At 43.8% G+C, this 16841-nt stretch overlaps 1 protein-coding gene across 4 annotated transcripts in view; it reads left to right on the forward strand.

The window, feature by feature from the left end:
- LOC128684230 (zinc finger CCCH domain-containing protein 11A) overlaps nucleotides 1-16841 on the forward strand; it is a 159079-nt gene that overhangs the window by 98095 nt on the left and 44143 nt on the right. For all 4 annotated transcript variants that reach the window (XM_070094054.1, XM_070094062.1, XM_070094068.1 and 1 more), the window contains one exon: nucleotides 1373-1609. In XM_070094054.1, the coding sequence (XP_069950155.1) occupies nucleotides 1373-1609 (237 nt within the window). The remainder of the gene's footprint in view (nucleotides 1-1372; nucleotides 1610-16841) is intronic.

Below are 16841 nucleotides of genomic sequence, written 5' to 3' on the forward strand. Positions count from 1 at the left end.
CATAAACAATACAATGGGAAATGATGAATGAAACATTAACAGCATAACACTTACCTTTATTGGAGATTCTTCTTAGTGTATGGGAGACTGGAGGAGAGATTGGATTGTTTACAGTTTGGAAGGGGAATCCCCTTCCAGCAACACCTCAGGTACCAATTGCTTCTCTGGGGTTGCTTCTCTTCTCTGTTTCTTAATGCCACTTGGACCACCTTGAGAGTCACTCTAGTCCTGTCTCGCAAAATAACTGTGGAGAGAGCTCTGTTTCTGGCGTCTCTTTAACACTTCCCTAAAATGGCCCAAGACTTTGTCACTGTACATATTTCTCACCTTCTTTACCACAGGCTTGGCACTAGGAGCTTTCTTTGGAGCCATGGTAGCTTATTTAGTACTTGCAAGCACTAAAATGAGTGGAATATTATGAAATATTTCGTAGGAGCACTTGAAGGGACCTTCACTCACTGGTAAACAATGCCAGACTGGCTGGGTAGGGAGGCCGCCCCGGCTCACACCGTGCATACTCGTCCCGGACGAACTACTATTCGCGAGTCAACCTTTGAAAAGCGAGTCCATGTTTATACGAAAATACCCCTATGATTGGCGAAATTTACGATTGCCGAGAACTACGAAAAGTGAGGGACCACTGTACTCTGTTTTTTAAATTAATAATATATAACCAGGAAAAACTATTCATGGTTTACAGCATCCTGATAATTGAATCAGACCTATTAAAAGCCCGCAAAACAGACTGTGGGGTGTACGGGGTCTTTACCCGTCCTCTGAAATATTAGCAAAAAATTGAATGTTTCTGGTACTTAGAGCTCATTTTCAAGCTACTTCAAGTCCTGAAACCAAATAAATTAATCTCCATTTTCTCAGATGATATCAAGAAACAGCCAAAGCAATAAAAACCATCTAAGAAAACACCTCAGAGTTGTTATTTTAACCCGTAAATGGTCCAAGCAGATCTACGTTCACATGCGTAGTGCTACAAAAGTAGATCTACGTTTTTTTTTTACATATTTTCAAATATAACAAAAAGAAAAGTAGATCAAAGTTTTTTACACATTTTCAAATGGAAAAAAACAAAAAGAACTACTTTCTTTATATACTTTCATATGTTGAAAAAACATATATATATATACTTTTGGACCGTTTACGGGTTAAACAATACACATGGTCACAGTTTTGTTTTTCCCATCATGCAATATGTATGGCAAGATTTTGTTAATGCTGTGCACACTAACTACACAGGTTCATTCTCTCATATCTGAACCAAAATTTACCATGATGTAGAGCTACGTCTGGGACAACAAAAGGGTTAATAATAATAATATAGATTGAAATATGAATCTTAGGCTGTGTTGTGTTTCAGTAATATTACCAGTGAAGAAAGAGGAGGAAAAGAAAGAAGTGGAGATCGTCCTCCCTCCTGCTGCTGCTGCTGCTACTGCTGTTGCAGCTGCTGCTACTGCTGATACTGCTGCTGTTGCTGCTCTCATGGTGGAGACCGAGCGTCAGGTTATTCTCCCAGCGTCTGTCACCAGTGAACTAACAACACTGTCACGACAACCCCAGTTCAGCACTCCTATCATTGTTCCACTCCAGGATGGTGAGTTATTGTTCAGCACTCCTATCATTGTTCCACTCCAGGATGGTGAGCTATTGTTCAGCATGCCTATCATTGTTCCACTCCAGAACAGTGAGTTATTGTTCAGCACCACTATCATTGTTCCATTCCAGGATGGTGAGTTATTGTTCAGCACTCCTATCATTGTTTCACTCCAGGATGGTGAGCTATTGTTCAGCATGCCTGTCATTGTTCCACTCAAGAACAGTGAGTTATTGTTCAGCACCACTATTATTGTTCCACTCCAGGTTGGTGAGTTATTGTTCAGCACTCCTATCATTGTTACACTCTAGGATGGTGAGCTATTGTTCAGTGTTCCTATCATTGTTCCACTCCAGGACAATGAGCTATAGTTCAGCACCACTATCATTGTTCCACTCCAGTATGGTGAGTTATTGTTCAGCACCACTGTCATTGTTCCACTCCAGGTTGGTGAGTTATTGTTCAGAACTGTCATTGTTCCACTCCAGGATGGTGAGTTACTGTTCAGCACCACTATCATTGTTTCACTCCAGGGTGGTGAATTATTGTTCAGCACTGTCATTGTTCCACTCCAGGATGGTGAGTTACTGTTCAGCACCACTATCATTGTTCCACTCCAGGATGGTGAGTTACTGCTCACCACCACTATCATTGTTCCACTCCAGGATGGTGAGTTACTGTTCAGCACCACTATTGTTCCACTCCAGGATGGTGAGTTACTGTTCAGCACCACTATCATTGTTCCACTCCAGGATGGTGAGTTACTGTTCAGCACCACTATCATTGTTCCACTCCAGGATGGTGAGTTACTGTTCAGCACCACTATTGTTCCACTCCAGGATGGTGAGTTACTGTTCAGCACCACTATCAGTGTCCCACTCCAGGATGGTGAGTTACTGTTCAGCACCACTATCAGTGTTCCACTCCAGGATGGTGAGTTATTGTTCAGCACCACTATCATTGTTCCACTCCAGGATGGTGAGTTACTGTTCAGCACCACTATCATTGTTCCACTCCAGGATGGTGAGTTACTGTTTAGCACCACTATCATTGTTCCACTCCAGGATGGTGAGTTACTGTTCAGCACCACTATCATTGTTCCACTCCAGGATGGTGAGTTACTGTTCAGCACCACTATCAGTGTCCCACTTCAGGATGGTGAGTTACTGTTCAGCACCACTATCAGTGTTCCACTCCAGGATGGTGAGTTACTGTTCAGCACCACTATCATTGTTCCACTCCAGGATGGTGAGTTACTGTTCAGCACCACTATCATTGTTCCACTCCAGGATGGTGAGTTACTGTTCAGCACCACTATCATTGTTCCATTCCAAGATGGTGAGTTACTGTTCAGCACCACTATCATTGTTCCACTCCAGGATGGTGAGTTACTGCTCACCACCACTATCATTGTTCCACTCCAGGATGGTGAGTTACTGTTCAGCACCACTATCATTGTTCCACTCCAGGATGGTGAGTTACTGTTCAGCACCACTATCAGTGTCCCACTCCAGAATGGTGAGTTACTGTTCAGCACCACTATCAGTGTCCCACTCCAGGATGGTGAGTTACTGTTCAGCACCACTATCATTGTTCCACTCCAGGATGGTGAGTTACTGTTCAGCACCACTCTCATTGTTCCACTCCAGGATGGTGAGTTACTGTTCAGCACCACTATCATTGTTCCACTCCAGGATGGTGAGTTACTGTTCAGCACCACTATCAGTGTTCCACTCCAGGATGGTGAGTTACTGTTCAGCACCACTATCATTGTTCCACTCCAGGATGGTGAGTTACTGTTCAGCACCACTATCATTGTTCCACTCCAGGATGGTGAGTTACTGTTCAGCACCACTATCAGTGTTCCACTCCAGGATGGTGAGTTACTGTTCAGCACCACTATCAGTGTCCCACTCCAGAATGGTGAGTTAGTGTTCAGCACCACTATCAGTGTTCCACTCCAGGATGGTGAGTTACTGTTCAGCACCACTATCATTGTTCCACTCCAGGATGGTGAGTTACTGTTCAGCACCACTATCATTGTTCCACTCCAGGATGGTGAGTTACTGTTCAGCACCACTATCATTGTTCCACTCCAGGATGGTGAGTTACTGTTCAGCACCACTATCAGTGTTCCACTCCAGGATGGTGAGTTACTGTTCAGCACCACTATCAGTGTCCCACTCCAGAATGGTGAGTTACTGTTCAGCACCACTATCAGTGTTCCACTCCAGGATGGTGAGTTACTGTTCAGCACCACTATCATTGTTCCACTCCAGGATGGTGAGTTACTGTTCAGCACCACTATCAGTGTTCCACTCCAGGATGGTGAGTTACTGTTCAGCACCACTATCATTGTTCCGCTCCAGGATGGTGAGTTACTGTTCAGCACCACTATCATTGTTCCACTCCAGGATGGTGAGTTACTGTTCAGCACCACTATCATTGTTCCACTCCAGGATGGTGAGTTACTGTTCAGCACCACTATCAGGCAGACTTATCATAATACATAATAACTACTCAAGTCTAGACAACATAAGAGTGGTTAACTTTTTAATAAATCTTTATTTTATCTTAATACTAATGTGAGGTAGTCAAGGCAGAGGATTGTAAGAATAATAATTTTGAAGTTGCACATAAAAACAACTTTACAATTAATGGTTCAACAGCAATATTTCATGGTCTGGCAGATGGGTTAATAGACTCGAGGTCATAAATATAATATTTGGGAGTTGCTTTGAACTGGTTAGAAGTTGTTTTGGTTAATGTTGAGAGATGAGATGATTTTTAAGCCCTAAATTTGTATGTTGTCAGCAGGATCCTTTACCGGATCAGGTAGTGAATTCCAGATCTTCGGGCCCTTAACCCTTCGACTGTCACAAACCCATATCTGAAACTGTCATTCTATGTCACAAAATTTTTTGGAAAAAAAAAATTCTTATGAAATGATAGAGAATCTTTTCTGATGGTAATAACACCAAAAGTACAAAATTTGATCGAAAACTTATAGAATTATTCTCCTGCAAAGTTACCGATCTCGGCGATATATACACATTGGCGATTTCGCTGACTTTGAGCCCTATTTTCCACCAATTCCATTGTTCCAGTCGACCAAACTCATAGTTATTTTTTTAGAACTCCATTTTTTCTATCAGTTGAGTACAAGAAACTGCCCGTTTACCGATTTCAACTACCCAATAAAGTTAAAAAAGATGCCAATTTCAAAATAGGGTCCAGAATAAACAATGCAGACATTCTTGGCACTAAACTAACATATCCTCTGTTCATTAGTCACATCTCCAGTCCCCTCTTATATTATTCATGCTTTCTATTTTGATTTTTTATTCACACAAAAAATAGATTTAGTGTTATGCAGTCTACTGCATTATTGTAAAAATGGTATAAATAATATTAGTGCACTAGTGAAAGAGTATTAGACTCCCCAGTTGACGTGTATTGGACGTGTGGTGTGATTTGCTTACTCTTGAACATTGGTAAAAATTGAACATTTCCGCTACTTTAAGCTCAATTTCAAGGTCGTTTTCATTGTGAAACTAATCAAAATCATCTCTATTTCTGTAATATGTTTTCCATTCTATCAAATGAGACCAAGAAAACGAGAACACAACCATAAATACTATACGAAAATACACCTCAAAGTCGTCGTTTTAACCCAAAAACACGGTCGGGTTTTTTTTTCTCATGCACTGTGTGCTGCAAGATTTTTTTTATGCAGTGCACACTTACCACAAAGACCCATTCTCTCACATGTGGGCCTACCAGCTTTCTCCTGCTTGATTTGAAGCCGCTAGAATTATTGAGTATACAGTGGACCCTCGACCAACGGCTTTAATCCATTCCAGAGTGCTAGCCTTTAGTCGAATTAGCCGTTAGTTGAATTAATTTTCCCCATAAGAAATAATGAAAATAGAATTAATCCGTTCCAGACACCCAAAAGTATTAAACAAAATCATTTTTTTTTACATGAAATATACATTTCCCTACACAGAAGTGAATGCTACATGCAAAGTAAGCAATAATTAAATGCCACTTACTTTTATTTTGGAGTTGTTGATGAGTAATGTGCCAGCAGCAGGGGATATTCAGGTTTTCTATTGTTTGGAAGGGGAATCCCCTTCCATAAACACTTCAGGTATCAAGTCCTTTGCTGGGGTTACCTCCCTTCTTGGTTTTTAATGCCACTAGGACCAGCTTGAGAGTCACTGGACCCCTGTCGCACAAAATATCTGTCCAAAGAGTTCTGTTTCTCACATACCCTTAGGATTTCCCTAAAATGGGACACAAGAGTGTCATTGTACTTGTTGCCAATATGGCTTGCAACAGCTGTGACAGGATAAAATTCATCCATAAATTCTTGCACCTTTGTAAACATTGTACACATTTCCTTAATCCTTGACGAAGGCAACTTCCTCCGTCTCTCTTCCTCCTGCTCTGAAGCACATTCCTGAGCTGTGATCTGTTGCTGTTGCACCTCAAGCTCTTGCAGCTCTGCAGTGGTTAGTTCTTCATCGTCATTCTGCACCAACTCTTACACATTCTCCCCACAAACCTCCAACCCCTATGACTTCCCCAATGACACAATAGCTTCCACAACTGGCATAGGCTCCTAAGGGTTAGCTCCAAACCCTTCAAAATCCCTCTCTTGTACACATTGTGGTTACAGTTTCCTCCAAGCAGAGTTCAAAGTCCTGCAAGTCACTCCTTCCCAAGCCTTACCTATAAGGTTTATGCAACTGAGGATATTGAAGTGATCTTTCCAGAACTCTCTTAGGGTCAAATGAGTGTCTGAGGCCACTTCAAAGCACTTTTGAAACACTGCTTTTGTGTAGAGTTTTTTGAAGTTTGAAAAGACCTGCTGGCCCATGGGCTGGAGGAGAGGAGCTGTTTTAGGAGGCAAAAATTTCACTTTAACGAAGCTAAACTCCCCTGCAATTTACTCTTGCAGGTCGTGAGGATGAGCAGGAGCATTGTCCATTACCAGGAGGCACTTGAGTAACAATTTCTTTTCCAGGAGGTAATTTTTCACAGTGGGGCCAAATACATCATAAAACCAGTCCATGAACATTTCCCTAGTGACCCATGCCTTTCTGTTTGATCTCCACAGCACACACATAGTACCCTTGACGATATTGTTTTTCCTGAACACTCTGGGAGTTTCAGAGTGATACACCAATAAAGGTTTCACTTTGCAGTCGCCACTAGCATTACTACACAACATTAATGTCAGCCTGTCTTTCATAGGCTTATGTCCTAGGAGTGCCTTTTCCTCCTGATTAATGTAGGTCCTGTTTGGTATTTTCTTCCAAAACAAGCCTGTTTTGTCACAATTAAACACTTGTTCAGGTTTTAAGTTTTCAGTGTCTATGTACTCCTTAAAGTCCTGCACATATTTTTCAGCTGCTTTTTTGTCTGAACTGGCAGCCTCACCATGCCTTACCACACTGTGTATGCCGCTATGATTCTTAAATCTCTCAAACCAGCCTTTGCTGGCCTTAAATTCATCAATATCATCACTATTTTGATGCATTTTCTTAATGAGATCATCATGCAACTGCCTTACCTTTTCACATATTATTGACAGACACACACTATCTCCTAATAATTATTTTTCATTTATCTCCACCTCTTCAATTATTTACAATCTCTGTTTTGAAAACATACTTGCACCTTTTGCAACAACAGCTTCCTTGATTGCCTTTCTGTTCGCCAAGGTAGTAGTGATGGTTGAATGGGATTTGTTATACAGTGGACCCCCGGTTAACGATTTTAATCCGTGCAAGAGGGGTAATTGTTATGCGAAATAATCGTTATGCGAATGAATTTTCCCCATAAGAAATAATGGAAATAAAATTAATCCGTGCAAGACACCCAAAAGTATGAAAAAAAAAATTTTACCACATGAAATATACATTTTCCCACACACAAAGAGAAGGATACATGCACAATAGTAGAGTAGTACATGCACAGTATATATTGTGCATGTACTAGTCTACTAAATGAAGAATAAATGACACTTACCTTTATTGAAGATGCAGCAATGACTGATGAGACACTGTGTCCTGGGAGTGCCTTTTCCTCCTGAGTACTGTAGGTCCTGTTTGGCATTTTCTTCTAGAACAGGCCTTATCACACTGTGTATGCCACTACGATTCTTAAATCTCTCAAACCAACCTATGCTGGCTTTAAATTCACCAATATGAGCACTAGTTCCAGGCATTTTTCCCTGTTCACCTGGGTGTTAGTCGACTTGTGTGGGTTGCATCCTGGGAGACAAGATTAAGGACCCCAATGGAAATAAGTTAGACAGTCTTCGATGACACTGACTTTTTTGGGTTATCCTGGGTGGCAAATCCTCTGGGGTTAATTGTTTCTTGGTATTCTCAATAAGCCACACCAACAACGGTGCTACAACAGCAGCAGCAGCTGACAGTGCAGCAGCAGCAGCAGCAGCTGACAGTGCAGCAGCAGCAGCAGCTGTACCACCAATAGTAGCGATGGTTGATTGGGGTTTATTATACAACCTGGCCAGCTCGGAGACATGCACTCCACTTCCATACTTATCAATGATCTTTTTCTTCATCTCTATTGTAATTCTCACCCTTATTGCTGTAGGGTTGGCACTAGAAGCTTTCTTGGGGCCCATGGTCACTTATTTTCCAGAAAAAGCACCGAAAACACTGTAATAATGCGAAATATTCCGATTGTATGCTTGGATGTTACCGCGGAGGCTGGCTGGTAAACAATGCCACCGGCGGAACATGTGAGCGTGGCTCAGGCCGCACATTGGACGCGTCTCGGACGAAAATCGGTAAGCGGGTTTTTAAGCGGTATGTGAGGCAAAATTTTTGCAATTAAAGTAAGCGGTATGCGAAATAATCGCTATGTGATGCCATCGTTATGCGGGGGTCCACTCTACATGTATAGCCTTTCCAACTCGGACATACGCACTCCACATTCATAATTTTCAATGATCTTTTTCTTTATTTCCATAGTAATTCTCACCCTTTTTACCACAGGCTTGGCACTAGAAGCTTTCTTGAGGCCAATGGTGGCTTATTTAGTGGTTAAAAGCACTAAAAACACTTGAATAATACAAAATATATCACAGGTACACGTGGAATCAACCACAACAGCTTATAAACAATGGCACACTTGAGTCTTGGAGTGACTGGGCCCGCTCAGGCCTCGCTCTGGCTGCATGGACACGTTTGGGACGAAAGCCATTAGATGAGTTTTTCACCATTGGTAGAGCCATTTTTTTTTATGCCAAAGCGCGCCGTTAGACGAATTTGCCGTTAGTCGATGCCGCCGTTGGTTGGGGTCCACTGAATATATGTCCGAAACGCTGGCTCATAAGACCTATACATACAGCCGAAACAGTCAAAGGGTTAATGTGCATTGCATTTTTGCAAAGTGTGAGACTGCCATAAGGGATGTCAAAGAGTGCCTTATGCCTTGTATTGTGACTGTGTGTTCTGTTGTAGCTATCAATCAGAAGTTTAAGTGGTGGGTTTATATTGGAGTTTAATGTTCTGTATACAGTATATTGTAGGCACAATAATATGAGTGTACGTCTCGTATATTTACTAGATTCAGGCTTTTGTAAAGCGTTGGGGTGTGTTGTCTGGCACAGGAGCTGGTAATCATACCAGGATGATGAGTTATTGTTCATGTCTTGTGCCATAGTTCACTCTACACCTTGATGGTATTGTTCAGGTCTGTGTCATGGTTCACTCTACACCTGGATGGTATTGTGCATGTCTCGTGTCATGGTTCACTCGACACCTTGATGGTATTGTTCAGGTTTCTGGCATGGTTTACTCTACACCTTGATGGTATTGTTCAGGTCTCTGTCATGGTTCACTCTACACCTTGATGGTATTGTGCATGTCTTGTGTCATGGTTCACTCGACACCTTGATGGTATTGTTCAGGTTTCTGGCATGGTTTACTCTACACCTTGATGGTATTGTTCAGGTCTGTGTCATGGTTCACTCTACACCTGGATGGTATTGTGCATGTCTTGTGTCATGGTTCACTCGACACCTTGATGGTATTGTTCAGGTCTCTGGCATGGTTCACTCTACACCTTGATTGTATTGTTAGGTTTGTTACTTAGGTATAACTAATAATAATAAGACTACAGATCACAGTACCTGGGCTGGAACAATACAGTGATAATGTGTGCTATATGAGACTATATATCTGGCTTAGGAAATTATTCTGCTATCACTATCAATAACATTTAACAGATCCATAAAAAGTGTGATGGAATATTTCTTTCTATCAAGTACTACTAAGGTATTCTTTGTCAGACATTTATAATATTGCAGCAGTTGTGATTTTTTTAACCCTTTCACTGTCAAGATCCACCAAAATTAATATTTCTCATAGTGTTCATATTTAAAAAAAAAAAAACAAGCTTCTGAATTGTTAGAAAATTTTTTCTAAAGGCGATGACACAAAAAGTACAAAATTTGATAAAAAAAAAAAACTTAAGAAATTACACTGGCACATATTCATATATCAGGGATTTCACCCACTTTGAGTCCTATTTTAAGCCAGTTCCATTGTTCCAGTCGACCAAATTCTTAGCTATTACAATTACTCTCCCATCTCAGGCTGATGCATTTCAACACTTTGTACAAAATTCAATCTTTGTGATGGAATATGCCACTATGTAACTATCATATAGAGTAGAATAATGTAGCAGCAGCACATTGATAATGTTCCTGCTATATAACTATCACATATAATGTGGTAACAGCAATGTGTTGTTTTGTCCAATTTCGCTAAATAAAAAAACAAATAAAAAAATGGTGAAGAATGCCTGTGTTCCCTATTTGTGAGACATTGTAAATACAGTGGAACCTCTACTTACGAGTGCATACACATGCGAGTTTTTCCAGTTACAAACAGTCGCTCGGTCAGTTTTTTGCTTCCAGACGCGAGCGAAATTTCCAGATGCGAGATGGCTTCAAGGGAGGTTCCTTGATGCTGGTGAGGGGCTCTTGCTCTTGATCTAGGGAATTGGATCTCAGTTGTTGGACTATCTTATTGAAACTTGGGCAACATATGATGGAGAGACACTTCTTAACGTACATGAAAAATGAAAGAAATCGGACCATAAATAGCGGAGTTCACTTCTCAGCCACTAGCCTCCCCTTAGCAGTATATTTTTGTATGGTTTTTATGGTTGTATTCTCGTTTTTTTTGGCCTCATTTGATAGAATGGAAGACTTACTACAGAAATAGATATGAGTTTGATTGGTTTCACAAAGAAAAGTACCTTGAAATTGAGCTCAAAGTAGCAGAAATGTTCGATTCTTTGGCGATGTTCAAAAGCAAACAAATAACGTAACCATTAAATACTTGTCCGATTGGCACTTCCCATCAACCTTCACATATTGGAAAGCTCTTCAACACGCTAGCAAAAGTGAGAGCAGACATCATGAGGTAGCAGTGGCAGACAACATGAAGCAGCAGTGGCAGACAACATGAAGCAGCAGTGGCAGACAACATGAAGCAGCAGTGGCAGACAACATGAGGCAGCAGTGGCAGACAACATGAAGCAGCAGTGGCAGACAACATGAAGCAGCAGTGGCAGACAACATGAAGCAGCAGTGGCAGACATCATGAAGCAGCAGTGGCAGACAACATGAAGCAGCAGTGGCAGACATCATGAAGCAGTAGTGGCAGACAACATGAAGCAGTAGTGGCAGACATCATGAAGCAGTAGTGGCAGACATCATGAAGCAGCAGTGGCAGACATCATGAAGCAGTAGTGGCAGACAACATGAAGCAGCAGTGGCAGACATCATGAAGCAGCAGTGGCAGACAACATGAAGCAGCAGTGGCAGACAACATGAAGCAGCAGTGACAGACAACATGAAGCAGCAGTGGCAGACAACATGAAGCAGCAGTGGCAGACATCATGAAGCAGCAGTGGCAGACAACATGAAGCAGCAGTGGCAGACATCATGAAGCAGCAGTGACAGACATCATGAAGCAGTAGTGACAGACATCATGAAGCAGTAGTGGCAGACATCATGAAGCAGTAGTGACAGACATCATGAAGCAGCAGTGACAGACATCATGAAGCAGCAGTGACAGACATCATGAAGCAGTAGTGACAGACAACATGAAGCAGTAGTGACAGACATCATGAAGCAGTAGTGACAGACATCATGAAGCAGTAGTGGCAGACATCATGAAGCAGTAGTGACAGACATCATGAAGCAGCAGTGACAGACATCATGAAGCAGCAGTGACAGACATCATGAAGCAGCAGTGACAGACATCATGAAGCAGCAGTGACAGACATCATGAAGCAGCAGTGACAGACATCATGAAGCAGCAGTGACAGACATCATGAAGCAGCAGTGACAGACATCATGAAGCAGCAGTGGCAGACATCATGAAGCAGTAGTGACAGACATCATGAAGCAGCAGTGGCAGACAACATGAAGCAGCAGTGGCAGACAACATGAAGCAGCAGTGGCAGACAACATGAAGCAGTAGTGGCAGACATCATGAAGCAGCAGTGGCAGACAACATGAAGCAGCAGTGGCAGACAACATGAAGCAGTAGTGGCAGACAACATGAAGCAGCAGTGGCAGACAACATGAAGCAGTAGTGGCAGACAACATGAAGCAGCAGTGGCAGACAACATGAAGCAGCAGTGGCAGACAACATGAAGCAGCAGTGGCAGACAACATGAAGCAGCAGTGGCAGACAACATGAAGCAGCAGTGGCAGACAACATGAAGCAGTAGTGGCAGACATCATGAAGCAGCAGTGGCAGACAACATGAAGCAGCAGTGGCAGACAACATGAAGCAGTAGTGGCAGACATCATGAAGCAGCAGTGGCAGACATCATGAAGCAGCAGTGGCAGACATCATGAAGCAGCAGTGGCAGACAACATGAAGCAGCAGTGGCAGACATCATGAAGCAGCAGTGACAGACATCATGAAGCAGCAGTGGCAGACAACATGAAGCAGCAGTGGCAGACATCATGAAGCAGCAGTGACAGACATCATGAAGCAGCAGTGGCAGACAACATGAAGCAGCAGTGGCAGACATCATGAAGCAGTAGTGGCAGACATCATGAAGCAGTAGTGGCAGACATCATGAAGCAGTAGTGGCAGACATCATGAAGCAGTAGTGGCAGACATCATGAAGCAGCAGTGACAGACATCATGAAGCAGCAGTGGCAGACAACATGAAGCAGCAGTGGCAGACATCATGAAGCAGTAGTGGCAGACATCATGAAGCAGTAGTGGCAGACATCATGAAGCAGCAGTGGCAGACATCATGAAGCAGTAGTGGCAGACATCATGAAGCAGCAGTGGCAGACATCATGAAGCAGTAGTGGCAGACATCATGAATCAGTAGTGGCAGACAACATGAAGCAGTAGTGGCAGACATCATGAAGCAGTAGTGGCAGACATCATGAAGCAGTAGTGACAGACATCATGAAGCAGTAGTGACAGACATCATGAAGCAGTAGTGACAGACATCATGAAGCAGTAGTGACAGACATCATGAAGCAGTAGTGGCAGACATCATGAAGCAGTAGTGACAGACATCATGAAGCAGTAGTGACAGACAACATGAAGCAGCAGTGGCAGACATCATGAAGCAGCAGTGGCAGACATCATGAAGCAGTAGTGGCAGACATCATGAAGCAGTAGTGACAGACATCATGAAGCAGTAGTGACAGACATCATGAAGCAGTAGTGGCAGACAACATGAAGCAGCAGTGGCAGACAAGATGAAGCAGCAGTGGCAGACAAGATGAAGCAGCAGTGGCAGACATCATGAAGCAGCAGTGGCAGACATCATGAAGCAGCAGTGGCAGACATCATGAAGCACCAGTGGCAGACAACATGAAGCAGTAGTGGCAGACATCATGAAGCAGTAGTGGCAGACATCATGAAGCAGCAGTGGCAGACAACATGAAGCAGTAGTGGCAGACATCATGAAGCAGTAGTGGCAGACATCATGAAGCAGTAGTGGCAGACATCATGAAGCAGCAGTGGCAGACATCATGAAGCAGTAGTGGCAGACATCATGAAGCAGTAGTGGCAGACATCATGAAGCAGCAGTGGCAGACAACATGAAGCAGTAGTGGCAGACATCATGAAGCAGCAGTGGCAGACATCATGAAGCAGTAGTGGCAGACATCATGAAGCAGCAGTGGCAGACAACATGAAGCAGCAGTGGCAGACAACATGAAGCAGCAGTGGCAGACATCATGAAGCAGCAGTGGCAGACAACATGAAGCAGCAGTGGCAGACAACATGAAGCAGTAGTGGCAGACATCATGAAGCAGCAGTGGCAGACATCATGAAGCAGCAGTGGCAGACATCATGAAGCAGCAGTGGCAGACATCATGAAGCAGCAGTGGCAGACATCATGAAGCAGCAGTGGCAGACAACATGAAGCAGCAGTGGCAGACATCATGAAGCAGCAGTGGCAGACAACATGAAGCAGCAGTGGCAGACATCATGAAGCAGCAGTGGCAGACAACATGAAGCAGCAGTGGCAGACATCATGAAGCAGCAGTGGCAGACATCATGAAGCAGCAGTGGCAGACATCATGAAGCAGCAGTGGCAGACATCATGAAGCAGCAGTGGCAGACAACATGAAACAGCAGTGGCAGACAACATGAAGCAGCAGTGGCAGACATCATGAAGCAGCAGTGACAGACATCATGAAGCAGCAGTGGCAGACAACATGAAGCAGCAGTGGCAGACAACATGAAGCAGTAGTGGCAGACATCATGAAGCAGCAGTGGCAGACAACATGAAGCAGCAGTGGCAGACAACATGAAGCAGTAGTGGCAGACAACATGAAGCAGTAGTGGCAGACATCATGAAGCAGCAGTGGCAGACAACATGAAGCAGCAGTGACAGACAACATGAAGCAGCAGTGACAGACATCATGAAGCAGCAGTGGCAGACATCATGAAGCAGTAGTGACAGACAACATGAAGCAGTAGTGGCAGACATCATGAAGCAGCAGTGACAGACATCATGAAGCAGCAGTGACAGACATCATGAAGCAGCAGTGACAGACATCATGAAGCAGTAGTGACAGACATCATGAAGCAGCAGTGACAGACAACATGAAGCAGTAGTGACAGACATCATGAAGCAGTAGTGGCAGACAACATGAAGCAGCAGTGACAGACATCATGAAGCAGCAGTGACAGACAACATGAAGCAGTAGTGGCAGACATCATGAAGCAGCAGTGACAGACATCATGAAGCAGCAGTGACAGACATCATGAAGCAGCAGTGACAGACATCATGAAGCAGTAGTGACAGACATCATGAAGCAGTAGTGACAGACAACATGAAGCAGTAGTGACAGACATCATGAAGCAGTAGTGACAGACAACATGAAGCAGCAGTGACAGACATCATGAAGCAGTAGTGGCAGACAACATGAAGCAGCAGTGACAGACAACATGAAGCAGTAGTGGCAGACAACATGAAGCAGTAGTGGCAGACATCATGAAGCAGCAGTGGCAGACAACATGAAGCAGTAGTGACAGACAACATGAAGCAGTAGTGACAGACAACATGAAGCAGTAGTGACAGACAACATGAAGCAGCAGTGACAGACAACATGAAGCAGTAGTGACAGACATCATGAAGCAGCAGTGGCAGACATCATGAAGCAGCAGTGGCAGACATCATGAAGCAGTAGTGGCAGACATCATGAAGCAGTAGTGACAGACATCATGAAGCAGTAGTGGCAGACATCATGAAGCAGTAGTGGCAGACATCATGAAGCAGCAGTGGCAGACAACATGAAGCAGTAGTGGCAGACATCATGAAGCAGCAGTGGCAGACAACATGAAGCAGCAGTGACAGACATCATGAAGCAGTAGTGACAGACAACATGAAGCAGTAGTGACAGACATCATGAAGCAGCAGTGGCAGACAACATGAAGCAGTAGTGGCAGACATCATGAAGCAGCAGTGGCAGACAACATGAAGCAGTAGTGGCAGACATCATGAAGCAGCAGTGGCAGACATCATGAAGCAGTAGTGACAGACAACATGAAGCAGCAGTGGCAGACAACATGAAGCAGTAGTGGCAGACATCATGAAGCAGCAGTGACACATCATGAAGCAGTAGTGGCAGACATCATGAAGCAGTAGTGGCAGACATCATGAAGCAGTAGTGGCAGACATCATGAAGCAGTAGTGGCAGACATCATGAAGCAGTAGTGGCAGACATCATGAAGCAGTAGTGACAGACATCATGAAGCAATAGTGACAGACATCATGAAGCAGTAGTGACAGACATCATGAAGCAGTAGTGGCAGACATCATGAAGCAGTAGTGGCAGACAACATGAAGCAGTAGTGGCAGACATCATGAAGCAGCAGTGGCAGACATCATGAAGCAGTAGTGACAGACAACATGAAGCAGTAGTGACAGACATCATGAAGCAGCAGTGGCAGACAACATGAAGCAGTAGTGACAGACAACATGAAGCAGTAGTGACAGACATCATGAAGCAGCAGTGGCAGACAACATGAAGCAGTAGTGGCAGACATCATGAAGCAGCAGTGGCAGACAACATGAAGCAGTAGTGACAGACATCATGAAGCAGTAGTGGCAGACAACATGAAGCAGCAGTGGCAGACAACATGAAGCAGCAGTGGCAGACAACATGAAGCAGTAGTGGCAGACAACATGAAGCAGTAGTGACAGACATCATGAAGCAGCAGTGACAGACATCATGAAGCAGCAGTGGCAGACAACATGAAGCAGCAGTGGCAGACATCATGAAGCAGCAGTGGCAGACAACATGAAGCAGTAGTGGCAGACAACATGAAGCAGCAGTGGCAGACAACATGAAGCAGTAGTGGCAGACAACATGAAGCAGTAGTGGCAGACAACATGAAGCAGTAGTGGCAGACAACATGAAGCAGCAGTGGCAGACATCATGAAGCAGCAGTGGCAGACAACATGAAGCAGCAGTGGCAGACAACATGAAGCAGTAGTGGCAGACAACATGAAGCAGCAGTGGCAGATAACATGAAGCAGCAGTGGCAGACATCATGAAGCAGTAGTGACAGACAACATGAAGCAGCAGTGGCAGACAACATGAAGCAGTAGTGGCAGACAACATGAAGCAGTAGTGGCAGACATCATGAAGCAGCAGTGGCAGACATCATGAAGCAGCAGT

Source organism: Cherax quadricarinatus, chromosome 4, assembly GCF_038502225.1.
Source record: "Cherax quadricarinatus isolate ZL_2023a chromosome 4, ASM3850222v1, whole genome shotgun sequence".
In the NCBI taxonomy this organism is placed as follows: domain Eukaryota; kingdom Metazoa; phylum Arthropoda; class Malacostraca; order Decapoda; family Parastacidae; genus Cherax; species Cherax quadricarinatus.